Source organism: Xyrauchen texanus, chromosome 43 (genome assembly GCF_025860055.1).
Source record: "Xyrauchen texanus isolate HMW12.3.18 chromosome 43, RBS_HiC_50CHRs, whole genome shotgun sequence".
Classification (NCBI taxonomy): Eukaryota; Metazoa; Chordata; class Actinopteri; order Cypriniformes; family Catostomidae; genus Xyrauchen; species Xyrauchen texanus.
This window is the reverse complement of record NC_068318.1, coordinates 135119-159230: the sequence shown is the minus strand read 5'-3', so window position 1 is coordinate 159230 and position 24112 is coordinate 135119. Positions and strand designations below refer to the sequence as shown.

Sequence of the window (24112 nt, the reverse complement as noted above, 5' to 3'; positions counted from 1 at the left end):
TTGAGTCGGTCTCGTCCTGTGTTTTGTCAGGTCCGAGTCAGTAGAACTCAATAACGCAGAACAACTGACCGGGTGGACTGCTTGCATTCAGTGCCTTTCCCCTCCACTGAGGTGAACTCGTGTGCTCTTATCCCAGGAGATCCCACTAACTCGGCTCCCTGGATAAATCCTCCCTAGACCTCTGGCCTGCGAATTCAATTCAGCAATTTGTGACCAGACCCTCTACGAGTTTCAAGTACTCTGTACTGGAATAGGGCTCCACAGGCCTAATTCCCTCTTTAGGCAACTCCCTGTGATGTATTTTCCACAGTATGGTCCCCCTGTCGGTGGACTTGCGTCTCCCTTGGGCAGTCTCCCTGACCCCAGTCCCTGTGTTTTGTAGAGCTCCTCCCTTACTAGGTAGGATCTACCACCGCACCACTTCCACGTGTGGCTTGACAACCCATGTGACATATTGGCCGCATGTCACCCCCCAGCCTGGGCAGGATGTAGTCTCCGCAGAGTCTTTTCCCCCTGAAAGAAAAGGAACAGAAAAGAAAGCCTTCCCCGATGCGTTTTATAGAGTTAAGATGGCCGGCTTGCTCCCATGATATCCATGTCGCTTGTTCACCCCCTCAGGGGTGCTGGGAACCCAAGAACTGACACTTTGTTGGGGCGTTGGGGTGGGTTACGTGCAGCCGATACAGCTGCTTATAGCACGCATTAGCTTGCTTGGACCTGTGTCAGCAGTTCACGTTACATGTTCTAGTGCATGGCGTTTTTAAATGGGACCCCTTGTGTCACTACATTCAACACAATGTTGAGTGAGTGACAGAAGGGGACGTCATGGTTACTGTTGTAACCTCTGTTCCCTGATGGAGGGAACGAGATGTTGTGTCCCCCTTGCCACGACACTAGACCTGCCACTGTAAATGGCCAAACCTTTTTCTCGGCTCCTCAGTGAAAAACCTGACTGACAGACGCACGTCTGCTTCCCTTTATACCCGTATGACCGGGGGCAGGACATGCAAATTCTGTCTGCCATTCTGTCATTGGCCTTTTCTCAAATCCAGAGGTACGCAAGGATCTCAAGAAAGACCCCTTGTGTCACTACAATCGACACAACGTCTCATTCCCTCCATCAGGGAATGGAGGTTACAACAGTAACCATGACGTTTCATCTTGGGAACACTTGAAACTGTCTGTGCAGCGTCTCGTGCACAATCTGCATTCGACTGAGGGCCGGAGGAAGAACTCAGCCTTGGTAAAGTTGTAAAGACCATGTGCTGTTGACTCTGTTCTTGTATTGCTTGCTTGATAGAACCAAAATATTGTTGAAATAGTTTTGCAGTATTTGGTTGTGTAAGGCTTTTTATTCTATGGGAAACACAGTGGACAGTGACAGTGATTCCAGGGATAAGGTCTTTTAGCCTCTTCAGTTTTTTTGTCTTGACATTAAAAGTTAATTCTATACTAAAACTGTTATTCAAATAGAAGTAAAATGTTCAAAGCTTACTGATCATACCAGTAGCACCATCAATGGCAAATGATGCTGCAGGGTCTGCATTTCTCTGCTGTAATGATGTTGAGGATGGTTTCTGTAATAGTGGCAGCATCTCGAGTAGGGATGTAACGGTTGAACAGTTTCACAATTTACCCCGGTTTAAAAAATGTATGATTTTCACACATAGACATCTTATTCACGGTATTGCATGAATATATAATCTGTTTGAATATAACATTTTCTAAAATCCAAATTTGTTTAATAAAGACATATCATCAGATAAACTCGATTTGATCAAATACATCACTATATTGCTATTTCCTCATTACATTAAATCCTCACTTAATTTGAAAGGCATGACTCAGGCTCAGCTCAACACAAAGACATGTCGGACCCTGAACCTTTATTTTGCAGATGAAGTCTGCGTTGTGGGAATATTTTGAGTATGGCACATCAATGATTCTTAGTTACTCTGTTTGGAAAGTTTGTTGCAAAAAGTGTCTACGCAGGCAGGAAACACTAAGCTCCCTCAAATGAGCCTTGGAGCACCATCAATTACAAACCAGGGCATACTGCTGCTCACAAGTCGATTTATCAGGAATGTTTTTTATTAGATCTTTCATTTATCTGGCTTTGGGACTTATCGCATATCCTTAATCTTTTAATATGCTCAGGGTTGCCAGATAATAGATGCAACACCCCAATCAGAGATTTACACTTGCATAAATAGGAAATATTTTGCCTTATGTCATACTTCATTTATGCAATCTGGCATTCATGTGAGCAGGCGCTTTCTCCTCTTCGAACCCCCCTTTGTGCTCAATAGTGCAATATTATGCTCAAAGAAAAGTGTGCTTTTTAGTGGCAAGTTTGTGAGCAAACCTTTTCAGTGATGAACTAGTGAGAGAGGAATATGTTTGTTTTTGTGTTATTTGTATCCCTAATACCTGTATGTGAATGTTACTCTGGTAGTTATCATTTATCAGTGTCATGCAGCCTGTTTTATTCAGTTGTGTACTGAATGGAATGCCAAAAAAACCACTGACGAGACCCACATCGTGACCCATTGCGGCCAACATTTAAATAAGCCTTTAGGCAAGGCAAGGCAAGGCAAGTTTATTTATATAGCACATTTCATACACAATGGTAATTCAAAGTGCTTTACATAGAAGAGATTTAAAATAAGAATACAAAATAAGAATAATTGAAACAGTTATAATATAGAATAAAATAAAATACAGTACAAACAGTTGGACACACAGTGGCACAGTGCTCATTCAGTAAATGCACAGCTAAACAGATGTGTTTTGAGTCTGGATTTGAATGTGACTACTGTAGGAGCAAATCTGATCTCTTCTGGAAGCTGGTTCCAGCTGCGGCTGACATAAAAGCTAAAAGCAGACTCTCCTTGCTTAGAGTGAACCCTTGGTATTTCTAGCTGATGTGATCCTAATGATCTGAGTGATCTGTTGGGTTTATATTCAGTGAGCATATCTGCAATATATTGAGGTCCTAGCCCATTGAGTGATTTATATACCAGTAATAATACTTTAAAATCAATCCTAAATGTAACTGGGAGCCAGTGTAAAGACCTGAGGACTGGTGTGATATGTTCATATTTTCTGGTTCTGCTCAGAATCCTGGCAGCAGCATTCTGTATGAGCTGCAACTGTCTTATGGTCTTTTTGGGAAGGCCAGTGAGGAGGCCATTACAATAATCCACCCTGCTTGTGATGAAAGCATGCACAAGTTTCTCTAGGTCTTGACTGGAAACAAAGCATCTAATTCTTGCAATATTTTTCAGATGATAGTATGCTGATTTAGTTATTGCTTTGACATGACTACTGAAACTAAGGTCTGACTCTAGAGACACACCAAGATTCCTGACTTGATTTTTAGTTGTTTGACCCCTAGCGTCAAGGTATGCATTCACCTTGAGAACTTCATCTTTGTTTCCAAACACAATGACTTCAGTTTTGTCTTTGTTTAACTGAACAAAGTTTTGGCACATCCAACTGTTAACTTCATCAATGAATTGGCACAGGGAGTCAATGGGGCTGTAATCGTTAGGTGATAGGGCTAAGTAGATCTGTGTGTCGTCTGCATAGTTGTGGTAAGCAATTTGGTTCTTTTTCATTATTTGGCTCATTGGGAGCATATACAGGTTGAACAGGAGTGGTGCAAGAATTGAGCCTTGAGGGACTCCGCATGTCATGGACGTCCACTCAGACTTATGGTCTCCTATACTCACATAATAACCTCTCCCTTCTAAGTATGACCTGAACCATTTTAGGACCATCCCAGAAAGCCCCACCCAGTTTTCCAGCCTGTCAAGAAGTATGTTGTGATCGACAGTGTCAAATGCAGCACTGAGGTCGAGTAGTACCAGTACTGATAATTTGCCTGTATCAGTATTTAAGCGAATATCGTTTATTATCTTTACGAGCACTGTCTCTGTGCTGTGATGCGATGGGAAACCAGATTGAAAATTGTCAAAGTATCCATTTGAGTTCAGGAATTTGTTCAGCTGATTGAAGACAACTTTTTCAATGATCTTGCCTATTAAAGGAAGATTTGAGATCGGTCTATAGTTGCTTAATATGGTCTTATCCAGATTGCTCTTTTTCAAGAGGGGCTTGACAACTGCAGTTTTCAGGGAGTTTGGAAAACTCCCAGAGAGAAGTGAAGAGTTTATCACTTCTAGGAGATCTGCTTCTAAACAGTTGAACACACTTTTGAAAAAAGATGTGGGAAGTGCATCAAGGGCGCTGGTTGATGTTTTAAGGTGCTGTACGGTTTCTTCCAAAATTTTGCAATCAATTTCTTTGAAATCAGACATAGTAACTACTTTCTCAGGTTGTGGTTTGAATTGTCTGACCCCAGCACAACTCAAGGATGTGCTGATCACCTTTCTGATATTATTGATTTTTTCAGAGAAGAAAGAAGCAAACTCACTGCACTTGCTGTCTGAGAGCATTTCACTGGGAATCTGGCTTGGGGGGTTTGTCAGTCTCTCTAGTCGCAAAAAGAGTGCGTGTGTTGTTTAAGTTGCTGTTTATATTATTCGAGAAGAAAGTCTGTCTAGCTTTGCCTAGTTCCATATTAAAAGCATGGATGCTGTCTTTGTAGATATTATAATGGACTACAAGTTTTGTCTAACGCCACATGCGCTCTGCTTTTCTGCATTGTCTTTTCATATTTTGCACTGCTGTTGAGTTTCTCCAAGGTGCTTTAGAATCAATTATTTCAGAATATTTTATTTTACTATTAATCCAGACTCCTGATGTACAGTGTTAAATTGAATACTAAATTACCACCGCATTGAAGTATGGTAAAATAAACAATTAATAATTATACTCAGTCTTAATTCAGTTTTACTAACACGTGATAGAAATGAAGCAGCAAAATTTGAGAATGGTCCCATCAGTCTGTAAACAACTCAGAAAATTGTGCATCATTCATTGAGTGCATGAGTGCACTACTACTTCTGGGTTTAAAAGATACAACTATGCAGAACTTTTTATCTGCTCTCTGACATGCTTAACGCCTATGTGGCCCCTGTACCAAAATAATGGCACACACCTGCTCAATTTAATATTTAAGACTAATACTGTAAATACTGCAGATTTCCTTAAATCCCAGCAAACACACAAAAATCCCTGCAGTTTGTGAACTGACAATTGCTGCATCAAAACTTGTGTATGATTGTGCAAATCGGTATGTGCTAATCTGCAGGAGCAGCATTTTGCTGTCATTTTCAGCGACAAATAATGTGAAAACAAAAACGAAACAATAAATGTTATGTACAAGAAAACGTCTAGGTTACTGTTGTAACCCCCGTTCCCTGATGGAGGGAACGATACCTTGTGTCGAATGAAGCGACAATAGAGGTCTTTCTTGAAGGCCTCATTTACCTCTGAACTTGAGAAAAGGCCAATGAGAAATTGGCAGACAGAATTTGCATGTCCCTCCCCCGGACATAGGGGTACAAAAGGAGAGATCGATCATTTGTTCATTCAGGTTTGCACTGAGGATCCAAGAATAAGGTACGGCCGCTTACAGTGGCTCGGTACAGCGTCGTGACCATGAAAGGAACTGGGGGTTACAGCAGTAACCTAGTCATCCCCCTTCTGTCGCTCACTCGACAATGTGTCAAATGAAGTGACACTAGGGGTCCCTATTCAATCACTCCATGCACTGTACCGTGTACATGAACTGCTGATGCAGGCTGGGCAGGCAGTTGTGTGCCAAAGCAGCAGGCTGCATCAGACTGCACGTACCCTTCCCAACGCCCCATAAAATCATCATAATCTTTTTAGGTTCCCGGGGAGGGGGAAGAGCGACATGCCAAGCATGGGAGCAGGCTGCGCCTTTTCTCTCTCTATGTTTCTCGCATAGAGTTAAAGCTGCTGGAGCCATTTAACGCTATAACGCGCATCAGGGAAGACATTCTTTTCCAACTCCTATTCTTTCAGGGGGAAAATACCCCACAGAGACCACATCCTGCCCAGCCTGGGGGAGGTTCAATTTGTGAATATGTCACATGGGTTTTCAGGCCACATGTGGAAGTGGCGCGGTGGTAGATCCTACCTTGCGAGGGAGGAGTTACTACAAACACAGTGACCGGGGGGGCAGAGGGAACTACCCAAGGGAGACGTGGGTCCGCCAAGAGGGGGACCGTACTACGGAAAATACACACAGGGGGATTAATCCGTGATGGCCAACCCTGTGGAGCACCTATTCCAGTACAGAATAGTTAGTACCCATAGTGGGTCTGGTCGGGAATTCCTCCGCTGAATTTGTGTTCCAGAGGGCTAGGGAGGAAAGACATCCAGGGAGCGCAAGCTTAGTGGACTCTCTTGGGAGAAAGAGCGCACGTGATCGCCTCAATGGAGAGGAAGGGCACTGTGTGCAAGCGGAACACCCGGTCAGTCGTTCCTTATTCCTATAGTAGTATTGGGTGTTGCCCAGCCCGCCGTTCTGCAGATGTCTGCTAGAGAGGTGCTGTTGGCCAGTGCCCAGGAGGCTGCCACACTTCTTGTTGCGTGTGCTTGGACCCACAAGGGGGCGGGCTCAGCCTGGCTCTGATAGGCCAAAGCGATAGTGTCGACAATGCACTGGGCTAGTCTCTGTTTGGAGACAGCGTTCCCTTTCCGCTGTCCACCAAAGCAGACAAAGAGCTACTCAGAACTTCTGAAGCTCTGCATGCGGTCCACATAGGTACGCAAGGCACGCACCGGACACAGCAACGAAAAGGCTGGCAGGTTCACTTGCTGGTCCTTGAAGGGGGTCGTAGGAACCTTGGGCACGTAGCGCGGTCGTGGTCTTAGGACGACATAGGGACCAAGATGGACCAAACTCGGAAGTGGGTGCGATCAGGAGGGACGTCTTCAGGGAGAGGGATCTGAACTTGAATGATTTTAGCGGCTCGAAGGGGGGTCTCTGGAGGCCTGAAAGGACCACTGAGAGATTCCAGGAGGGGAACAGACATGGCCTGGGAGGGTTCAGCCTCCGGGCACCTCTAAGGAACCTGACGATCAGGTCATGCTTCCCTAAGGACTTACCATCCACTGCTTCATGGTGAGCCGATATAGTGGCTACATAAACCTTCAAGGTGGAGGGGGACAACCTTCCCTCCAGCCTCTCCTGCAGAAATGAGAGCACCGACCCCACTGCGCATCATTGTGGGTCTTCAGATCAGGAAGAACACAAATTTGCGAATAAACGCCACTTCAGGGTGTAAAGCTGCCTGGTAGAGGAAGCTCTGGCTTGGTTGATCGTGTCTATGACAGCAGGTAGTAGGCCACTTAGATCTTCCACATCCTGTCCAGGGGCTCGGATGCCAGAGGGTGCCCCATCCCTGAGAAAGGAGGTCCTTCCTTAGAGGAATTCGCCAGGGAGCTGTTCTCACCATGCCTGCAAAGTATTGATAGAGCTCGGAACTTTGTAACATCATTGCAGCAGCAAGACAGCAGCCATTTAAACACCAGTTTTGCACTATGAGGTGCGAGAGCATGGCAAAAGTTGTGAGGTGCGGTGTGAGCGCAAAATGAAAGGCATGAGGCGATCGTCTGTGTTTCCGCAACTGCTATTGGGTCGTTGAATAATGTATAGCAGGCAAAGGCAGCTGGTGGAGTTTCTGGTGCCCCCCTAGGGAGTTGCTGCACTACACAGTCTGCTTAATATGCATATAGGGTGAGCAGCGGCGGTACTGATTTCCAGCTTATGGAAACCCTGCTGCTGTCTCTAAGGTTCTTTCACAGCATCACTGTTTGATAGTGCACTAATCAATGCAGAAGTTGGAGATATTGATTGCTGGATCCCTGCAGGTAATCTACAATGTCAGATTAGGATCAGGGTTAACCGGTTACAATTGTGACCATGGTCTAGGAGGAGTTGTTGATGTATTTTGCACATTCTCAGTTGTAAATGATAGTGCAGACTTTTTGCATGTCTATCAAAACTCCATAAAAAGAAGCAAATAAATCCAGTCATAATATACTTACAACTACCATATTTTGTGCATAATTTTAATTGAGTTGTGTTCATTTTCTGTTGTTCAGTTCTGTTGATGGAGTAGGTTTTGTCTGGATGACTGAAAAATGAATGAAGCATATTTTGTCAACTCAAGTTTATAAAGATATTGTGAATAATCGTAATCGTAAAATTATGCAATTAATCGCAATTTAAATATTTTAATCGTTTGGCAGCCCTATTTAGAATCAAACTAAGTTACAAAAGCAACCAATCACTCAATCAAATGCATATCTAAACTGTTAATTTGGTCAGTAATCATTACAAATTATTAATATTTCTGTTTATGCTAAATTCAATTTATTACATTGTAAAATATATATATATTTGTTTTAAATATTTTATAGTTTGGCATACAGTAAGTAAGGGAAAATGTACAGTCTGCTCCCAGTCCAGTGCAAAACAACCTGTGAGAATTCATTTAGATTTAATCTAAGCATATCCATTAAACTAATGTGTGTTTTATGAGACAGAGAAAAACACAGACAAAAAGTAATAAAACGGATCATAAACAAACATCGTTGTGTGACGCAGCTGCAGTTAGTAAATAAACTGTGTCTCCATGATGATATATGACAGTATAAAGTTCAGAAGCACTGGTACTGTTGGGACGAATAAGAGCCAGATAAAAACTTACTGGTGCACTTTTAAAAGCGGCACTAACACTGCTCTGGAGCAGATTTCATAAACCAGGATTAAAAGAGGTGCTAATCACCTTTCACAATGATACGTGTGAAATGTTGCTTTACTCGAGGTTAACCTCTTCCCAATCCTGTAAAATTAGCCTAAAACGCCTAATCAAGGCATACCCGAAGTAAATTTAAAGCTGTTCTTGAACCGTTTGGAGTACATGCATGGTTTTGGTCACATTTGAAAGGGGGCACTCTGAAGTTTTTTCTCCAGCTGTCAGAATTACTGTAAGTGCTACTGATTTTGAGTAATAGAAGTTTGAACACAATGAAATAGAATTTTTTTTTTCCGCCTGAAATTTTTTTTGCATACAGATGCCTGCAGATGACTATAACTTGTAGCTATTAGCTTGAGAACACAATGGGATCACAGCATGAATCCTTACCTAGTCCAGGTTCAAATGTTATAACAATATCATAAAAAATGAATATTTTACACATGTTTTTCTAAGGGTACACCCAGGCGTTTTACAAAAGTGCCTTTTGGATACTCCAAAAGGTCACTTTGGAAACCTAGGACAAAAAGGCTGCAACTTTTGAACGCTTCAACGTACAGTCATAATTTTGGGCTCTAATGAAAGATGACACTTAGAGCTATCATATTCCATATCCAGATCCACTATTAGTTTTGCTGACACAGAGTAACTGATGCATAAACACATTAGAGTGCCTTTTCCCTTCTTGAAACTAAATGTTGTGCATATAAAAGAGTCAAAACTAGTGCTATGGTGGACAATTTGTTTATATAAAAAATACACAACAAACTATTTACATTAATTTTTACATAAAGTATATACAAACCATTATAAAATTGTACATGTTTCTAGCAAAATGCCAGTCATTGTAGCAGTCACATTTGTGTACAAAGCACATAGGCACAACACAGGAGAGTACTTCACTGGTGTCTTTGCATGACACTGCCTGCACTTCAGACGACCAGCGGTGCAAGATTTGGTGATGTGCAACAGCCTGTGATGTGCTCTTCGTGGAGCAGGAGATACGGGTCTGGCTGTGGAGTGAGACCCCAACTCTGCCATGCTCCTCAGCAAGGGTCTCTCTGAAAGCCCTCCTCTCTTGATGAGGTGCTGTCCTGCTGCTCCACTTTATGTGGCCGCTTGCTGAGTGGGGGAGAATAAATAAATGTAATTTACAAAGCTAGACACAACTTTTCCATCTTTTCTGTATTCTATATATATATATACAGTGAGGAAAATAAGTATTTGAACACCCTGCTATTTTGCAAGTTCTCCCACTTGGAAATCATGGAGGGGTCTGAAATTGTCATCGTAGGTGCATGTACACTGTGAGAGACATAACCTAAAAAAAAAATCCAGAAATCACAATGTATGATTTTTTAACTATTTATTTGTATGATACAGCTGCAAATAAGTATTTGAACACCTGTCTATCAGCTAGAATTCTGACCCTCAAAGACCTGTTAGTCTGCCTTTAAAATGTACACCTCCACTCCATTTATTATCCTAAATTAGATGCACCTGTTTGAGGTCGATAGCTGCATGAAGACACCTGTCCACCCCATACAATCAGTAAGAATCCAACTACTAACATGGCCAAGACCAAAGAGCTGTCAAAAGACACTAGAGACAAAATTGTACACCTCCACAAGGCTGGAAAGGGCTACGGGAAATTGCCAAGCAGCTTGGTGAAAAAAGGTCCACTGTTGGAGCAATCATTAGAAAATGGAAGAAGCTAAACATGACTGTCAATCTCCCTCGGACTGGGGCTCCATGCAAGATCTCACCTCGTGGGGTCTCAATGATACTAAGAAAGGTGAGAAATCAGCCCAGAACTACACGGGAGGAGCTGGTCAATGACCTGAAAAGAGCTGGGACCACCGTTTCCAAGGTTACTGTTGGTAATACACTAAGACGTCATGGTTTGAAATCATGCATGGCACGGAAGGTTCCCCTGCTTAAACCAGCACATGTCAAGGCCTGTCTTAAGTTTGCCAATGACCATTTGGATGATCCAGAGGAGTCATGGGAGAAAGTCATGTGGTCAGATGAGACCAAAATAGAACTTTTTGGTCATAATTCCACTAACCGTGTTTGGAGGAAGAAGAATGATGAGTACCATCCCAAGAACACCATCCCTACTGTGAAGCATGGGGGTGGTAGCATCATGCTTTGGGGGTGTTTTTCTGCACATGGGACAGGGCGACTGCACTATATTAATGAGAGGATGACCGGGGCCATGTATTGCGAGATTTTGGGGAATAACCTCCTTCCCTCAGTTAGAGCATTGAAGATGGGTCGAGGCTGGGTCTTCCAACATGACAATGACCCGAAGCACACAGCCAGGATAACCAAGGAGTGGCTCTGTAAGAAGCATATCAAGGTTCTGGCGTGGCCTAGCCAGTCTCCAGACCTAAACCCAATAGAGAATCTTTGGAGGGAGCTCAAACTCCGTGTTTCTCAGCGACAGCCCAGAAACCTGACTGATCTAGAGAAGATCTGTGTGGAGGAGTGGGCCAAAGTCCCTCCTGCAGTGTGTGCAAACCTGGTGAAAAACTACAGGAAACGTTTGACCTCTGTAATTGCAAACAAAGGCTACTGTACCAAATATTAACATTGATTTTCTCAGGTGTTCAAATACTTATTTGCAGCTGTATCATACAAATAAATAGTTAAAAAATCATACATTGTGATTTCTGGATTTTTTTTTTAGATTATGTCTCTCACAGTGGACATGCACCTACGATGACAATTTCAGACCCCTCCATGATTTCTAAGTGGGAGAACTTGCAAAATAGCAGGGTGTTCAAATACTTAGTTTCCTCACTGTATATATATATATATATATATATATATATATATATATATATATATATATATTAGTTTTTCTTTTCGAGTGTGTAAAAATTTATTATTGTATGTATATTTACTGTAAATACTGTATACTTTGCCAATGTACTATGGAACAAAGAGATGGGCCTACACCTCCCCCATCAATTCAGCATTGTAACAAATAGATGGCCCTACACCTCCCCCACCTCCCGCATTGTAACAAATAGACTCTCAAACATATATTCTTATTTTCAACTTATATTTATTGATTTATTTACTATATATATATATATATATATATATATATATATATTTACAGTAAATATACAAAACATCTATATAGCATGTCAATAGATCTGAAACAAACAATGAACTAAAAACACGCACAAACGGTTCAAACACTCACTGAGGAAACACACGACAAAGGGTAATTACAAAATGTGTATTCATTATTCAAACTAAAGCTTATTTATGCGGAATATACAGTAATATATGTTATAAACACAAGAAAACACTTACTTGTCCAGAGCCGTGTCTCATCTCTCCATCTGCCTCTGAATCATCTGTATTGTTTTCAGAAATTTCATCTCCAAACTCAGAATTTTGACAATGAATGCCTTCTTATATCACATCCTGGGGTGAAAATCCTGTTTTTACGTCCGTTTCACCATATTTAAATCGCCAAATGTGTAAACAGTTCCAAAGCAGCTCTGCATGCATTTACGCTGAGGCGCTACAGCAGTGGGTAAACTCGAGGAAACTTTGCTTACAGGAATAACAGAGCCGTACTCTAATCGTTCCACTAAAGCCGCATATCACTGTTTTCAGAATTTCATTGGCTATACGATGCGTCAGTCATTTCCACTCTTCAATGTAATTGGTTTGATCAGTAAACAAAGGAAAGTGGGTATGCCCTTACACTCGACACAGATGGTGGTTGGGTATTGAAGGCTGTGGACAGGACATGGAAGCTCCTATTGGGTCAAATGAGGTGTCAATCGAAAGGTCAGAGTGCGTGCTTCCATTTTGATACCGGATATAGGAAATGTTTACATCTGAACTGAAGTTATTACCGGTAATATGTGAAAGATTAGGCACAGCTGCCAGGTGCTTTGAAATGATGCAACAAGAGTCTGTGGATATTTATTGATGTAATAATGTGATTTGGACTAAACATTTTACTTGATTTGATCATTTGGACATTTGACAATGAAACAACACCGTTTTTGTCGGGAAGTTATGGCTCAGTGTACAACTATGAGGCATCATAGGTGAGTTGCCTAAATTTTGTTATTGGTTGTTTATATGTTGGTGGTCTGACAAAGATATAGATTGTACCTGCTGTTGTGATTGTATCTTAAAATGGTTTATATCAATAGAAAATCAAGAAATGTAGCTTTCCAAAGATATGTGGCATGTGTACCAATGTAACACACAGCTGTTTTGTTTATCGCATACTTTTATTTTGTACATTTAAGGGCCCGTCCGCGGGCCTAGATTTCTATGGTGTTAAAAGCGGGTTTAAAAGACAATAACCCAGGGTTAAGTGCAGCGTGAAAGCCCTTGAGTTTGTTGTTGATGGGATGTTGTGTGTATGTACTGCAGGGGTGTCAAGCTCAGTTCCTTGACCCCTCACACCCCTCATGTGTTGTTAAAATATTAATCACGTTTAATCACATATTTTTTTTGTAGTTAGTGTTAACCCATTCAGTTCCAGGAAAACTAAATCACATTCCTGTGTGTCTTTATTAGGTTCAGTAATGTGTATGGATGACGCTCGTGATGTAGATTTATACAACAGCGCTCCTTACTTGTCTCACTCATACAGAAAACAAAAGATTGTATATTTCTTTAACTGCATCAAAACACACAGGAAATGCAAACACTGAACCCTCTGTAAATGTGCAATAATTCAATCATAAAACAAGAATCAGCATTTATTATGATCTTCATTGTTTTTTAAGTCTTGAAATGACTTTTGTAGACATGTGTAAATCTATATATATTTGTTTTAAATTAAAATAGTATTTTAGTTTTTTCTGATAAATGTGCAGCAGTGCTCAAGTGTTCATCATAATTGTGAACTCCTTCAATACTGTTTCAAAAGAGTTTTCATTTAACATGGATTGATCAATACATAATTCCCATACTTTTGTGCTATTTCAGTTTTCATGACTTTTCATGAAATAATAATTGTTATTTTCCTTATTTTAGAGTAATAGTAAAGAATAAGTAGGTGTGTGCATACGTCTGACTGCTAGTGTGCAACATTTCAATTAGAGTTTTGTCATTGTGGATTTTATTGTATTAGATAAGTAAAGTTTGTCATGTGAAACTTTGTTGTTGGCTTGACAAAGCCTTCTATGAAAGTTTAAACTAGTAGTAAAGTTCTAAAGTTTGATGGTTTTACAGCCTCTTATTTAGCATGCCAATAAAGCTATTTGAATCTTGTATTTACAGAGAGAGAGAGAGAGAGAGAGTCAAGTACATTTTATTTGTATAGGGACTTTCACAACACACATCGTTTCAAAGCAGCTTTACAGACGATCAGGCATTAACAAACGATAAAACTAATGTCTGTAATGTCGATGAATCATCATTGTGTAATTAGATAAAATACGATTGTTTATTGTGTTTAAAAATAAGTAATTAAATAATAATTGTATTAATAACCCCAGTGAACAAGCTGAAAGAGAGATTCTCTGTGTGTTATTTCAGATAAAATAACTTGCAGCACTTTGAAGTAAATACATTTTCTATATCTGTACAGCTATACAGTACAGTAGTACAGTAGTTCAGGTTTGTTTGTCTCATTACATTTTCATATCAAAGAGTCTATATACAGTCTATAAACAAAATTCACAGAGTTGTACAGTGTAGACATTGATCAGGCAATGCAAATAAATATTTAAACTATTTTAATTAGTTTTAATATCCATGGAATGCACAGTGTGGTGGTGGGGTTGTGGTCGAGCGCCGGTTTGCGACTAGAGAGTGAGATTGGGAGATGAGTATGGTAAGAATTATCACCTATCAATGATTATCTCTAACACCTGTTTCTAATTGCAGTGAGGTCATGAGGGATTTAAGAGCAAGCCAGAGAGTCAGAGAGCGTCAGAAACACACTGCAGAGTGTTCCAGGTGTTTTGTGTTGTGCTGAAAAGCTATTTTTGTGTTAATTAATTAAAAGTTTATGTGGATTGTTAATCTGGTTTTTGCTTCCTCCTCCTCATACAACAAACTTGTTACACGGTTGCCGAAACCCGTGAACTTGGAGGAAGAAGTGCTACCATTGAGTCCTCACCACCGGGCAAAGTCATCCGAGTCCTCGCCAACATTCAAGAGACACCAAAAGGCCCACCTGGCCCAGGGGCAGCGCTTCCAGGAGCTCCTCCAGCCCCAAATGGAGGACCGGCAGGTATTGCAGATCCTGTTAACCCAGGAAAGGTCCTAGCCACAACCCCGGAGGCAGCATTGACCAAAATGGGCCCCCAGGATGACCCGGAGGTCTTCATGGGGCTCTTCAAGGTAACCGCTATAGCCTGCAGATGGCCAAAAGCCCAGTGGCTGATTCAGTTGCTACCGCTGCTGTCTGGGGAAGCCCAGCTTGGCGACTCTGCAACTTCCCACTGAAAACTGTCTGGAGTATGAAGCCCTGATGAAGGCTATCTTGCAATGGGTCGGCCACACTCCAGAACAACACTGCCAGTGTTTTTTTTCTACCTCATGCTTGCTGAGGTCAACTGCCCATTTGTCTATACCCAGCTTGTTCCGTGATGCCTGCTGGCAACGGGTGCTGGCTGTGGAGGAGTGTGACGCCGAAGTGGTGATCAATCTTATGATGCTGGAGCAGTTCACCACTCATCTGCCAAGAGAAACCATGGAGTGAGTCCAGTGACATCGCCCGGTGTCACTGGATGATGCCGTCCAGCTGGTAGAGGATCATATGGCGGCGGGCCTGTGAGCCCTCGTCATCATTTCTCTCTCTTCCTCTATCTCCCCTCACCCTCCAAGTATCCTGTTTCCACTCCCCTGGAAACAGGGAGTTCCCTTCCCAAACTGGTTCCCCCGCTCCGGGGTTTTCTCAACCCACCGGTTTACCCTTTCCCTCTCCACTCTCACCCTGAGGTTGAGGAATCCACTGCCTCATGTACAGATGGATTCAATGCTTGGTTCAAGACAAGGCTTTGGGTACAAGCTGACGGGTGAAGGTGTGATCTGTGTACAGTGCTATTCACAATTACCCTCTAGTGACTGTCATTATTACATTTCGGGGACAAAAACATAGTGTCAAAGCTGTGGTTAGTCCCCACCTCACCTATCCACTAATCTCAGGTACAAATTGGCTGCCATTTACTACATTGTTACAGGACCCATCCACACAAATTTTCTTCAAAGTGTCTCTTGTGTGGTGTGCGATTGACTGGCTGGGAAGTCGGAACTGTCTACATCAGTTCCACATCAGGATAACGTAAGGGAGGGGAAGTCTCAGCAGGATACCTTTGGAGATGCGGCCAATTTCAGTTCAAATGTCTCCAAACAGGAAGAACATACTGCTTGTCTTGTCTTCTCTCTTATGGATCTCTTTTGCTCCTCTCTTCATCTCTTCTGCCTCCTCTCTTTGTAACTGCATCTTGCTGCTTCCAGACCCTCCGTGCCATGTAGGGTCCAAGGAAGCTCAGGACTCGAAGTCCCGAGGAAGCCTCTCACACTCTCTCTCTCTCTCTCTATGGTTTACACACCCAACGGGAGTCGTCGATCCTTCATGTGGAAGGCTTCGCTTCTAAGCCCACCTCATCATTCATCCAGACAATAACTATCTGATCTAACAGAGGTCCAAAACATTGATGGAATGAACTTTCGACAAAGCCAAGAACCAAGCCACATGAACGAAAGCAACACAAGGAAACACGACTACACAAAAGTAGCATCTCCACACTTTTGCTGATGGAAGGTCACTGAGCGGTCTAATGGCCTGTTTCTATTGGGCTGACATTCATGGGGCTTACATCGACTCGGACCAGTGTTTATCATACCCAAACTTGGCTTGGTTCGAGCGATTTAATCAGACACTAAAGAATATGATTCGTAAGTTAATTGACGAAGATACTCGAAATTGGAACAAGTTTTTTTGTTTGCAGTATGAGAGGTCCTGCAAGCCTCCACTGGGTTCTCTCCATTTGAATTATTGTACAGGTGTGGACCACGTGCTCAACCTCATATGAAAAAATTGGGAGGTGGGACACTAAACTGCAACCAGAGGTGAATTTAAAAGCCACTGATCAAGTCACCCCATCACATGCAGAGACCACCTCTCACCATCACAAGGTGCCAGGTTACAGAGAGAATTCTTTGACGTGTTTTCACCTCTCCATGGTCGTATGAATCTCATAAAGCACCATATCGAAATTACCCCAGGGGTTGTGGCATGCAGTCATATCTACCGATTACCCGAACACAAAAAAAGTGGTTCGGGAAGAATTAAAGTCCATGCTAGACATGAGGGGTAGCAGAAGAATCCCACAGTGACTGGGCCAGCCCGGTGGTGCTGTTTCCGAAGAGTGACGATTCAGTCCGGTTCTGTGTGGATTATAGAAAAGTCAATGCGGGGTCTAAATTTGATATGTACCTAATGCCTCGAAGTGTCAGTTAGGCATGGCTCACTTTAAATTGACACTGGATTTACCTAAGGGATTCATTATTAACTCCCATGTCCTGTGAAAAGATGCCATTTTCCACACCGTTTGAATTACATAAATCATGACGCTTCCATTTAGTTTGTTCGGGGCCCTGGCTACATTTCAATAGTTCATGGACAAATCCTCAGACCGCACGCTGTTTATGCCGCTGCCTATTTGGATGATATAATTATTTACAGTAACAGTGGTAGCGGCATCTGCAGCATATGAGTGCTGTCCTGAGGTTGTTGAGATGAGTGGGACTCATGGCAAACCCAAAGAAGTAAGCAATTGGATTGCTGGAAGTATGGGATCTGGGCTTCCACTTGGGTCATGGACAGGTGCAGTGTTCTGACAATCTGTGCTATCTGCTCAGGATGGGCTACCAGCAGTAAAAACAGTCATATGTATAGTTAAAAGATGGGTAGCACATGTCGGGTGGCACAGGAGAGCCTTTTGGTATGTATTACAACAGCACTGTAGCACTGTACACAGCATGTGTTAAAATTCTAGGTAACACATCTTGTCTGGTGGATAATACCTATCAGGATGTGCTACCAGCATGTCAGATAGTGTGATGTTGTGTGAGGCTGTACTAAGCCCTAACCTCAACCCAAAAACTATGTGAATGTAGTGCATCTTGATAGGTAGAATTTATTTTCAGGACGCCGTCCGCAAATTGATAAGACCGCAGCAATTGTGGGCTGTCTGAGTCCCAAGACCAAAAAGGAGGTGAGACAGTTCCTGGGTTTGGCTGGCTACTATACAAGGTTTGTGCCTAATGCTGACTGATCTCACTAAAAAGAGAGCACCAGACCCGGTCCAGTGGAAGAAGCCATACAAACAGGCTTTTACGTAGGTGAAAGCTTCATTTTGTGGCGGGCCATTTTTACATGCTCCTGGTTTTTATCTCCATTTTGTTTTACAGACCGATGCCTCAGACAGGGGGTTTGGAGCTGTGTTGTCCCAGGTGGTTTGGGGGAGTACTGTACATCAGCCAGAATGACTACCTCTTAACACCTGTTTCTCATTGTAGTGAGGGCATGAGAGGGAATTAAGAGCGAGCCAGATGCCAGAGAAGCAAAGAGTCAGACACATACAACAGTGTTCCAGTGTATTGTGTTGTGCTGAATTGTGATTTTTGTGTTAATTCAATAAAAACTCATGTGGATTGTTGATCCGGTTCCATCTTTCTCCTTTTCACACAAAGAACTTGTTACGCACGGCAATTACAATCAGAACAATACACTTATTTTGGGTCTCAAACTTTGTTTCCCACAATGTATTTCATCACAGATGTTTGAATTATGTTTCAGGTGAGATGAATGTGATCATATTTGTGTGTTTGTGTTTTTATAGAGTAGATCACGGAGGAGAGTTCATGATTACAGCAGGACTACACAAATGTAGGTCTACACACACACACACACACACACACACACACATACACACACTGGTTTAGTGATTGTTGTGTTATATGTGTTTTTTCTCCTCTTGTGTTCAGATTTCTGTGATCTCACACTGGATTCAAACACAGCACACACTGAACTCGTTCTGTCTGAGGGGAACAGGAAGGTGACATGTGTGAGAGAGTGTCAGTCATATCCGGATCATCCAGAGAGATTTGATGTGTATCATCAGGTTCTGTGTCGAGAGAGTCTGACTGGACGCTGTTACTGGGAGACTCAATGGAGTGGAAATGGTTCTGATATATCAGTGTCTTATAAAGGAATCAGCAGGAAAGGAGGAAGTTATGACTGTTGGTTTGGATTCAGTGTAAACTCCTGGAGTCTGTGCTGCTCTGATGACAGATTCACTGTCTGTCACAATAAAAACAGAACTGTCATACGCCCCCCTTCACACGGCTGTAAGAGAGTCGGAGTGTATGTGGACTGTCCGGCTGGCACTCTGTCCTTTTACAGCGTCTCTGACACACTCACACACTTACACACATTCATCAGCACATTCACTGAACCCCTCTATGCTGGATTTAGAGTTTATTCTGATTCCTCAGTGTGTCTGTGTAAATCAGATACACACACACACACACAACTGGGTGAGTGAAATATACTCACCATATCTCACATCAACTCCAAACTCTTTCTAGACATCCTTTATGAATTGTCAAATAAACAAAATCTCTCATCAACTAGATTTACAGTGAGTCATTGAGTCCATATTTCTCTTTTTAATTTTAAAAAACACTGCCTTTATTGAATATGTCTGTGACATTCAGCTGTAGTTTATTGAAATTCAAACACTGTAACATACAGTAGAATAAATATTTTAGGGAGGTTAGTTAAACATACAGTTATGCTCAACATGAAATGGTAACACTTTAGAATATTGTTACTTCATTAACTGGTAACTATGAAGGACAAATGAGTAGTACTGCAATGTCTGGATGGAAGTCACGAGAGCTGGATCTAGGTGCAGCGAAATAGTATTTAAACAAAGGACAGATTAACGGTGTAAACACAGGAACAAAAGAAACATCCATGATGGGAATGGGTCAATGAACAGGAGGTCAAAACACATAACTGACAAAGAACAAGCCAAAAACAGGGCATTATATACACAAAGACTAATGACTTAATGAAAGACAACTGGCAGTGATGAGGGCAGGTAATTATGGGAAGTGTAGTCTGGGAGGAACAAATTACAGTTAAGAAACACAAGGCAACAGTGAATCATGACTACTAAATTAACAATTTATTAAAAACTATTAACTAATATAGAAACACAATTAAATAATCAGTAAATAACATCAAACTGATAACGGTGTTATTTCACTGTTAGCTAATCAATTATATCAGAATTTTCATTGGCTAATTGAGAACTATTAACTAACTAGAGTAGTTTAAAATTAATAACATTAATTATGCATTACAACACAACAACTGTCTCAAAATGTAGTGTCTAAAGGTTAAATACATTTTTACTGATGTCAACACAAAAATGCATCTTCGGAGATGCATATGCCATGTGTTCCCTTTTCAAAAAGCTTCACTATGATGCTGCGCTGCTAAGCGGTATGGGGAACAATCCTAGTTGTGACCAAGCTGTGAATATGTGTGCAACACGTCAATGAACATTGACTGGAATTTATAGCCTCAGCTGATGTAATCATTAGATGCAACTGAGGCCAGACTATAAATGGATGCGTCACCAGGTGTCGTCAGATCTTCTTTTTTCAGAGCGATTCTGTGGCTGTGTTTCACAAACCCTGTCAAAACTTTCTTTGCTCTGTTAGGAGTTAGAATTTGTTAGGCAGTGTGCAGTGAACCTTTTCTCCTTCTCTTCTGGTTCGAGCCCCACAGCCACCACCATTGTGTACTTGAGCAAGGCACTTAACTTCAGGTTGCTCCGGGGGGGATTGTCCCTGTAATAAGTGCTCTGTAAGTCGCTTTGGATAAAAGCGTCTGCCAAATGCATAAATGTAAATGTAAATGTTCTGTTTAGAATATATATATATATATATATATATATATATATATATATATATAAAAAGAGAGAATGACTGAATGCTGCAAACTATGCGTGTTCCCCTGTTCTCGCTCTATAGCTGAAGAGGACACGCATCAGTTTTGCTCTGTTTGTTTGGGGGAAGAGCACGCTGCTCTAGCGTTGCATCAGGGCAGGTGCGAGCACTGCGATTTGCTTTCAGGCAAAGTGCTTTGCGCTCGCCTCGCTTGCTTTCGGGAGTCAGCACCCACGCAAAAAAAAAAAGATTGTTCGGGGGGTTCTTGCATGGATTTGGCTGAGGAGCAAGAGACGGGTTTATCCCTTTCTCTCGCTCTCTCCCCAAACCCAGCTGGTCCTTCACATGATCTCGAAGCGCGTTCCGACGCTTCTTCGGATCATGAGGAGGATCGCGATTCTCTTCCCACCTCCAAGCTTTCCGTCCGCGATAAAAAATCTACGGCGGAATCCCTAGATTCGGAAACCCTCCAAATTAGGGGATAGATTTTATCTTCCAGTCTAAGAAAGGGAACGCCTCATGAGTCCCTTCCATTCTTTGATAACCTCCATGAAGAGCTTTCTCGCTCATGGAGGAACCCCTAAAAAAAAAAAAAATTCTTCCCGTGTTCACATACCCTCGATGTCATTATATTCGACTATCGTGGGTGCTGAGGCACGGGGGTATTAAGTGATGCCTCCGGTCGGAGAGACGCTTGCAGGCTATCTCTCGCCGGCTCGGCAATGTCACTTAAGAAGCCCTCTCTCCCCTCAAAGCCTTGTAGGACAACCTCCACTTTAGTGGGAAGGGCTTATCAAGCAGCAGGTCAGGCTGGTGCTGCTCTGCACACTATGCTGTTTTACAGGCGTACCAGGCTGACCTCCTGGACGACCTGAGTATGGGTTCTGCGGCTGACGAGCAAGCCTCAGACCTGCCTCGGTCCTGTTTGAAGGGAGGCTCAAAAGCAAAGCGTGGCAAGTCGTGCTCCTCCCAGGGATTGGGGACAGTCTCGCCGTCCTCGCCAGGCCCCGAAGCAAGACCTCAGGACTATAATTTCTAGTGAGAGAAAACCCTGATGGTCTTGCCAGTAGATTAGGGGGTATCTCCCCTCGGGACGGGGTGCGTGCTTCACTTCACCCCTCCCGGTACCCCCTCGAAGCCCCTCCATTCCCGCCACCTCTTGGTGTTTCGGGTTGCAGAGGCTTCCGTCAAAATTGGATGTTTTCGCTGTTCCTGCATTTTATTCAGGACACGAAACACTCGACAACCCCTCAACAGGAAGTGTTAAAATCTAATACCCATCTCAGAGATCCTGGCAGCGTGGAAACTTCTGCCAGATATATTCATTTCTGTGGGTCTTATAAGGGCGTCAGGATTTAATTCACTCGCAGCTTTTCCGTGTTTCAACAGCGTGTTCTCACTACCGTAAACCGGATTTCTTTTTTATGTAAAAAAAAAATAAATAAAATCTCCTGGTTAAAGGGGCCATGGTATGTGTTCCCCTTCCAGAGAGAGAGTTAGGTTACTACACTAAATACTTCCCATTTCCCATGGAGGGTGATGGGTGGCGTCTGGCTTAGATCTTAAAGCTTAAAGTCCTAGATGATACCTACCAAGACGGTCGTGTCTCAAGCCCTACAACTCGTTTGGCTGGTCACCATTGATCTTATGACGCACTTCTATACTTCATTTAGAAGTTCTGCCACAACATGGAAAGTTCCTGAGGTTCGCTTCCGGGGGCGAAGTCTTCCAGTGTCAGGTTCTTTCACTCGGCCTAGCCCTTTTTACCCGCACATTCACAATGCATGATGTAGCGCTGGCTCCTTGCGACTCCGGGGCAACTGCATTCTGAATTATGTAGACGACTGGCTGATCCTAGCGCAGTTTCAGGAACTGGCAGTTCAGCACAGGGACATCGTCTTAGCTCATCTGTTTCTCTGGGGTTGAGGCTCAACGCCAAGAAAAGCATCCTCTCTCCCACTCAGAACACTGTCTATCGGGGCATCGTTTGGAGTTCAATCACAATGCGGGCAAAACTGTCTCCCGCTAGGATTGAGTCCATTCAGATCACCCTGAGCAAAGTCAGGCTAGGTCAAGGTTGTACTGTTATCAGTATCAACGATTTCCAGGTCTCAGGGCGACCGCGTCCTCTGTGATCCCTCTGGATCTTCTGCTCATGAGACCGTTTTTGTTTTGGCCCAAAGCCAGGGGATTTCTTCCAAGGGCCAAAACCCCTAGGCTAATAAGGGTTACACACCTCAGGCTTCGTTCCCTTTCTATGTGGTTCAGACCCAGGTTTTCTGCCTTGAGTCCCACTCTAGGTGCGTCTTGTTGTCGCAGGCTGCTAACGACAGATGCCTCCCTGACAGGCGGGGTAGCGGCCTTAACTGATCGTCCAGCTTAAGGGGATAGGAGGGTCGTCAGCTCGGTTGTCACAGTCACTGTGTCGGGTTGATGGCTGTATTTCTGGTGCTGAAATACCTCCTCCTGAGGCTGCCATGTCTTGGTGCGGGTGGACAATACAGCGGTAGCCTCTTACATAAATCATCAAGGAGACCCACGTTCTTGTCAGCTGTATTTCTGACGCGTCGGATTCTCCTTAGGGCCCAGGGCAAGCTCCTGTCACTCAGGTCAGTTATATCCCTGGATGCCCATATGTGGGAGCAGATTTACTGTCCAGACAGAAAATACCAACGGGGGAATTAAGAACTCCACCCTAAGGTAGTAGTTGCCCAGAGTTCGCCAGCAAGGGTTTTTGACTCTTACTGATAGCACCGCGTTGGCCGAACAGGGCTTGGTTCTCGGTGCTAATTTCTTCCCTCGACGGCTCGCCTTGGGCGATTCCGAATAGGAAGGATCTTCTATCTCAAGCACAGGGCAATATTTCATCCCTGCCCCGAATTGTGGAATCTTTCATGTTTGGCCCCTAAGGGTACCAACTGAGGGACACAGGGCTTTCTCCTGAGGTTATCGAGACCTTTTTAAATGCCAGGCTTTTTCCACTTGGAACAAGTTTGGGTGAGATCTTAGGGCAGAAGAGGACCTCTTCGCCTCTATGAATAGCGCAATGTCTCCTCTACTTCTCCCTGAAATCACCCAGTCCCCTTGGGTCTGGATGTTAAGACACATACATGACCCAGAATGTGTCTGTATGCATTTCTTTCCCAGCGGTAGCCTCTTACATAAATCATGTATCTCTGCTCCCGGGAGTCTTGGCAATGTTCACCAGCAAGGGTCTTGCCTACTATTAATGGTGCAGCGCTGGCCGAACAGGATATGTTTCTCAGAGTTAATACCTCTCCTCGACAGCTCGCCTTGGGCGATTCCGAACAGGGAGGACCTTCTCATCCCTGGCCCGAATTGTGAAACCTTTCATGTCTGGCCCCTAAGGGTACCAAATGAGGTTCACAGGGTTTTCTCTTGAGGTTATCGAGACCATTTCAAGTGCTAGGGCTCCCTCC

The 24112-nt window shown here is 43.0% G+C and overlaps 1 protein-coding gene across 1 annotated transcript in view; it reads left to right on the top strand.

Moving 5' to 3' along the window:
* LOC127635926 (NLR family CARD domain-containing protein 3-like) overlaps window positions 1–19612 on the top strand; it is a 70537-nt gene extending 50925 nt beyond the window's left edge. The window contains exons 7-8 of the mRNA XM_052116227.1: window positions 18551–18597; window positions 18696–19612. Coding sequence (XP_051972187.1) covers window positions 18551–18597; window positions 18696–19255 — 607 coding nt within the window. The 3' untranslated portion in view covers window positions 19256–19612. The remainder of the gene's footprint in view (window positions 1–18550; window positions 18598–18695) is intronic.
* The last annotated feature ends 4500 nt before the right edge of the window (window positions 19613–24112 follow it).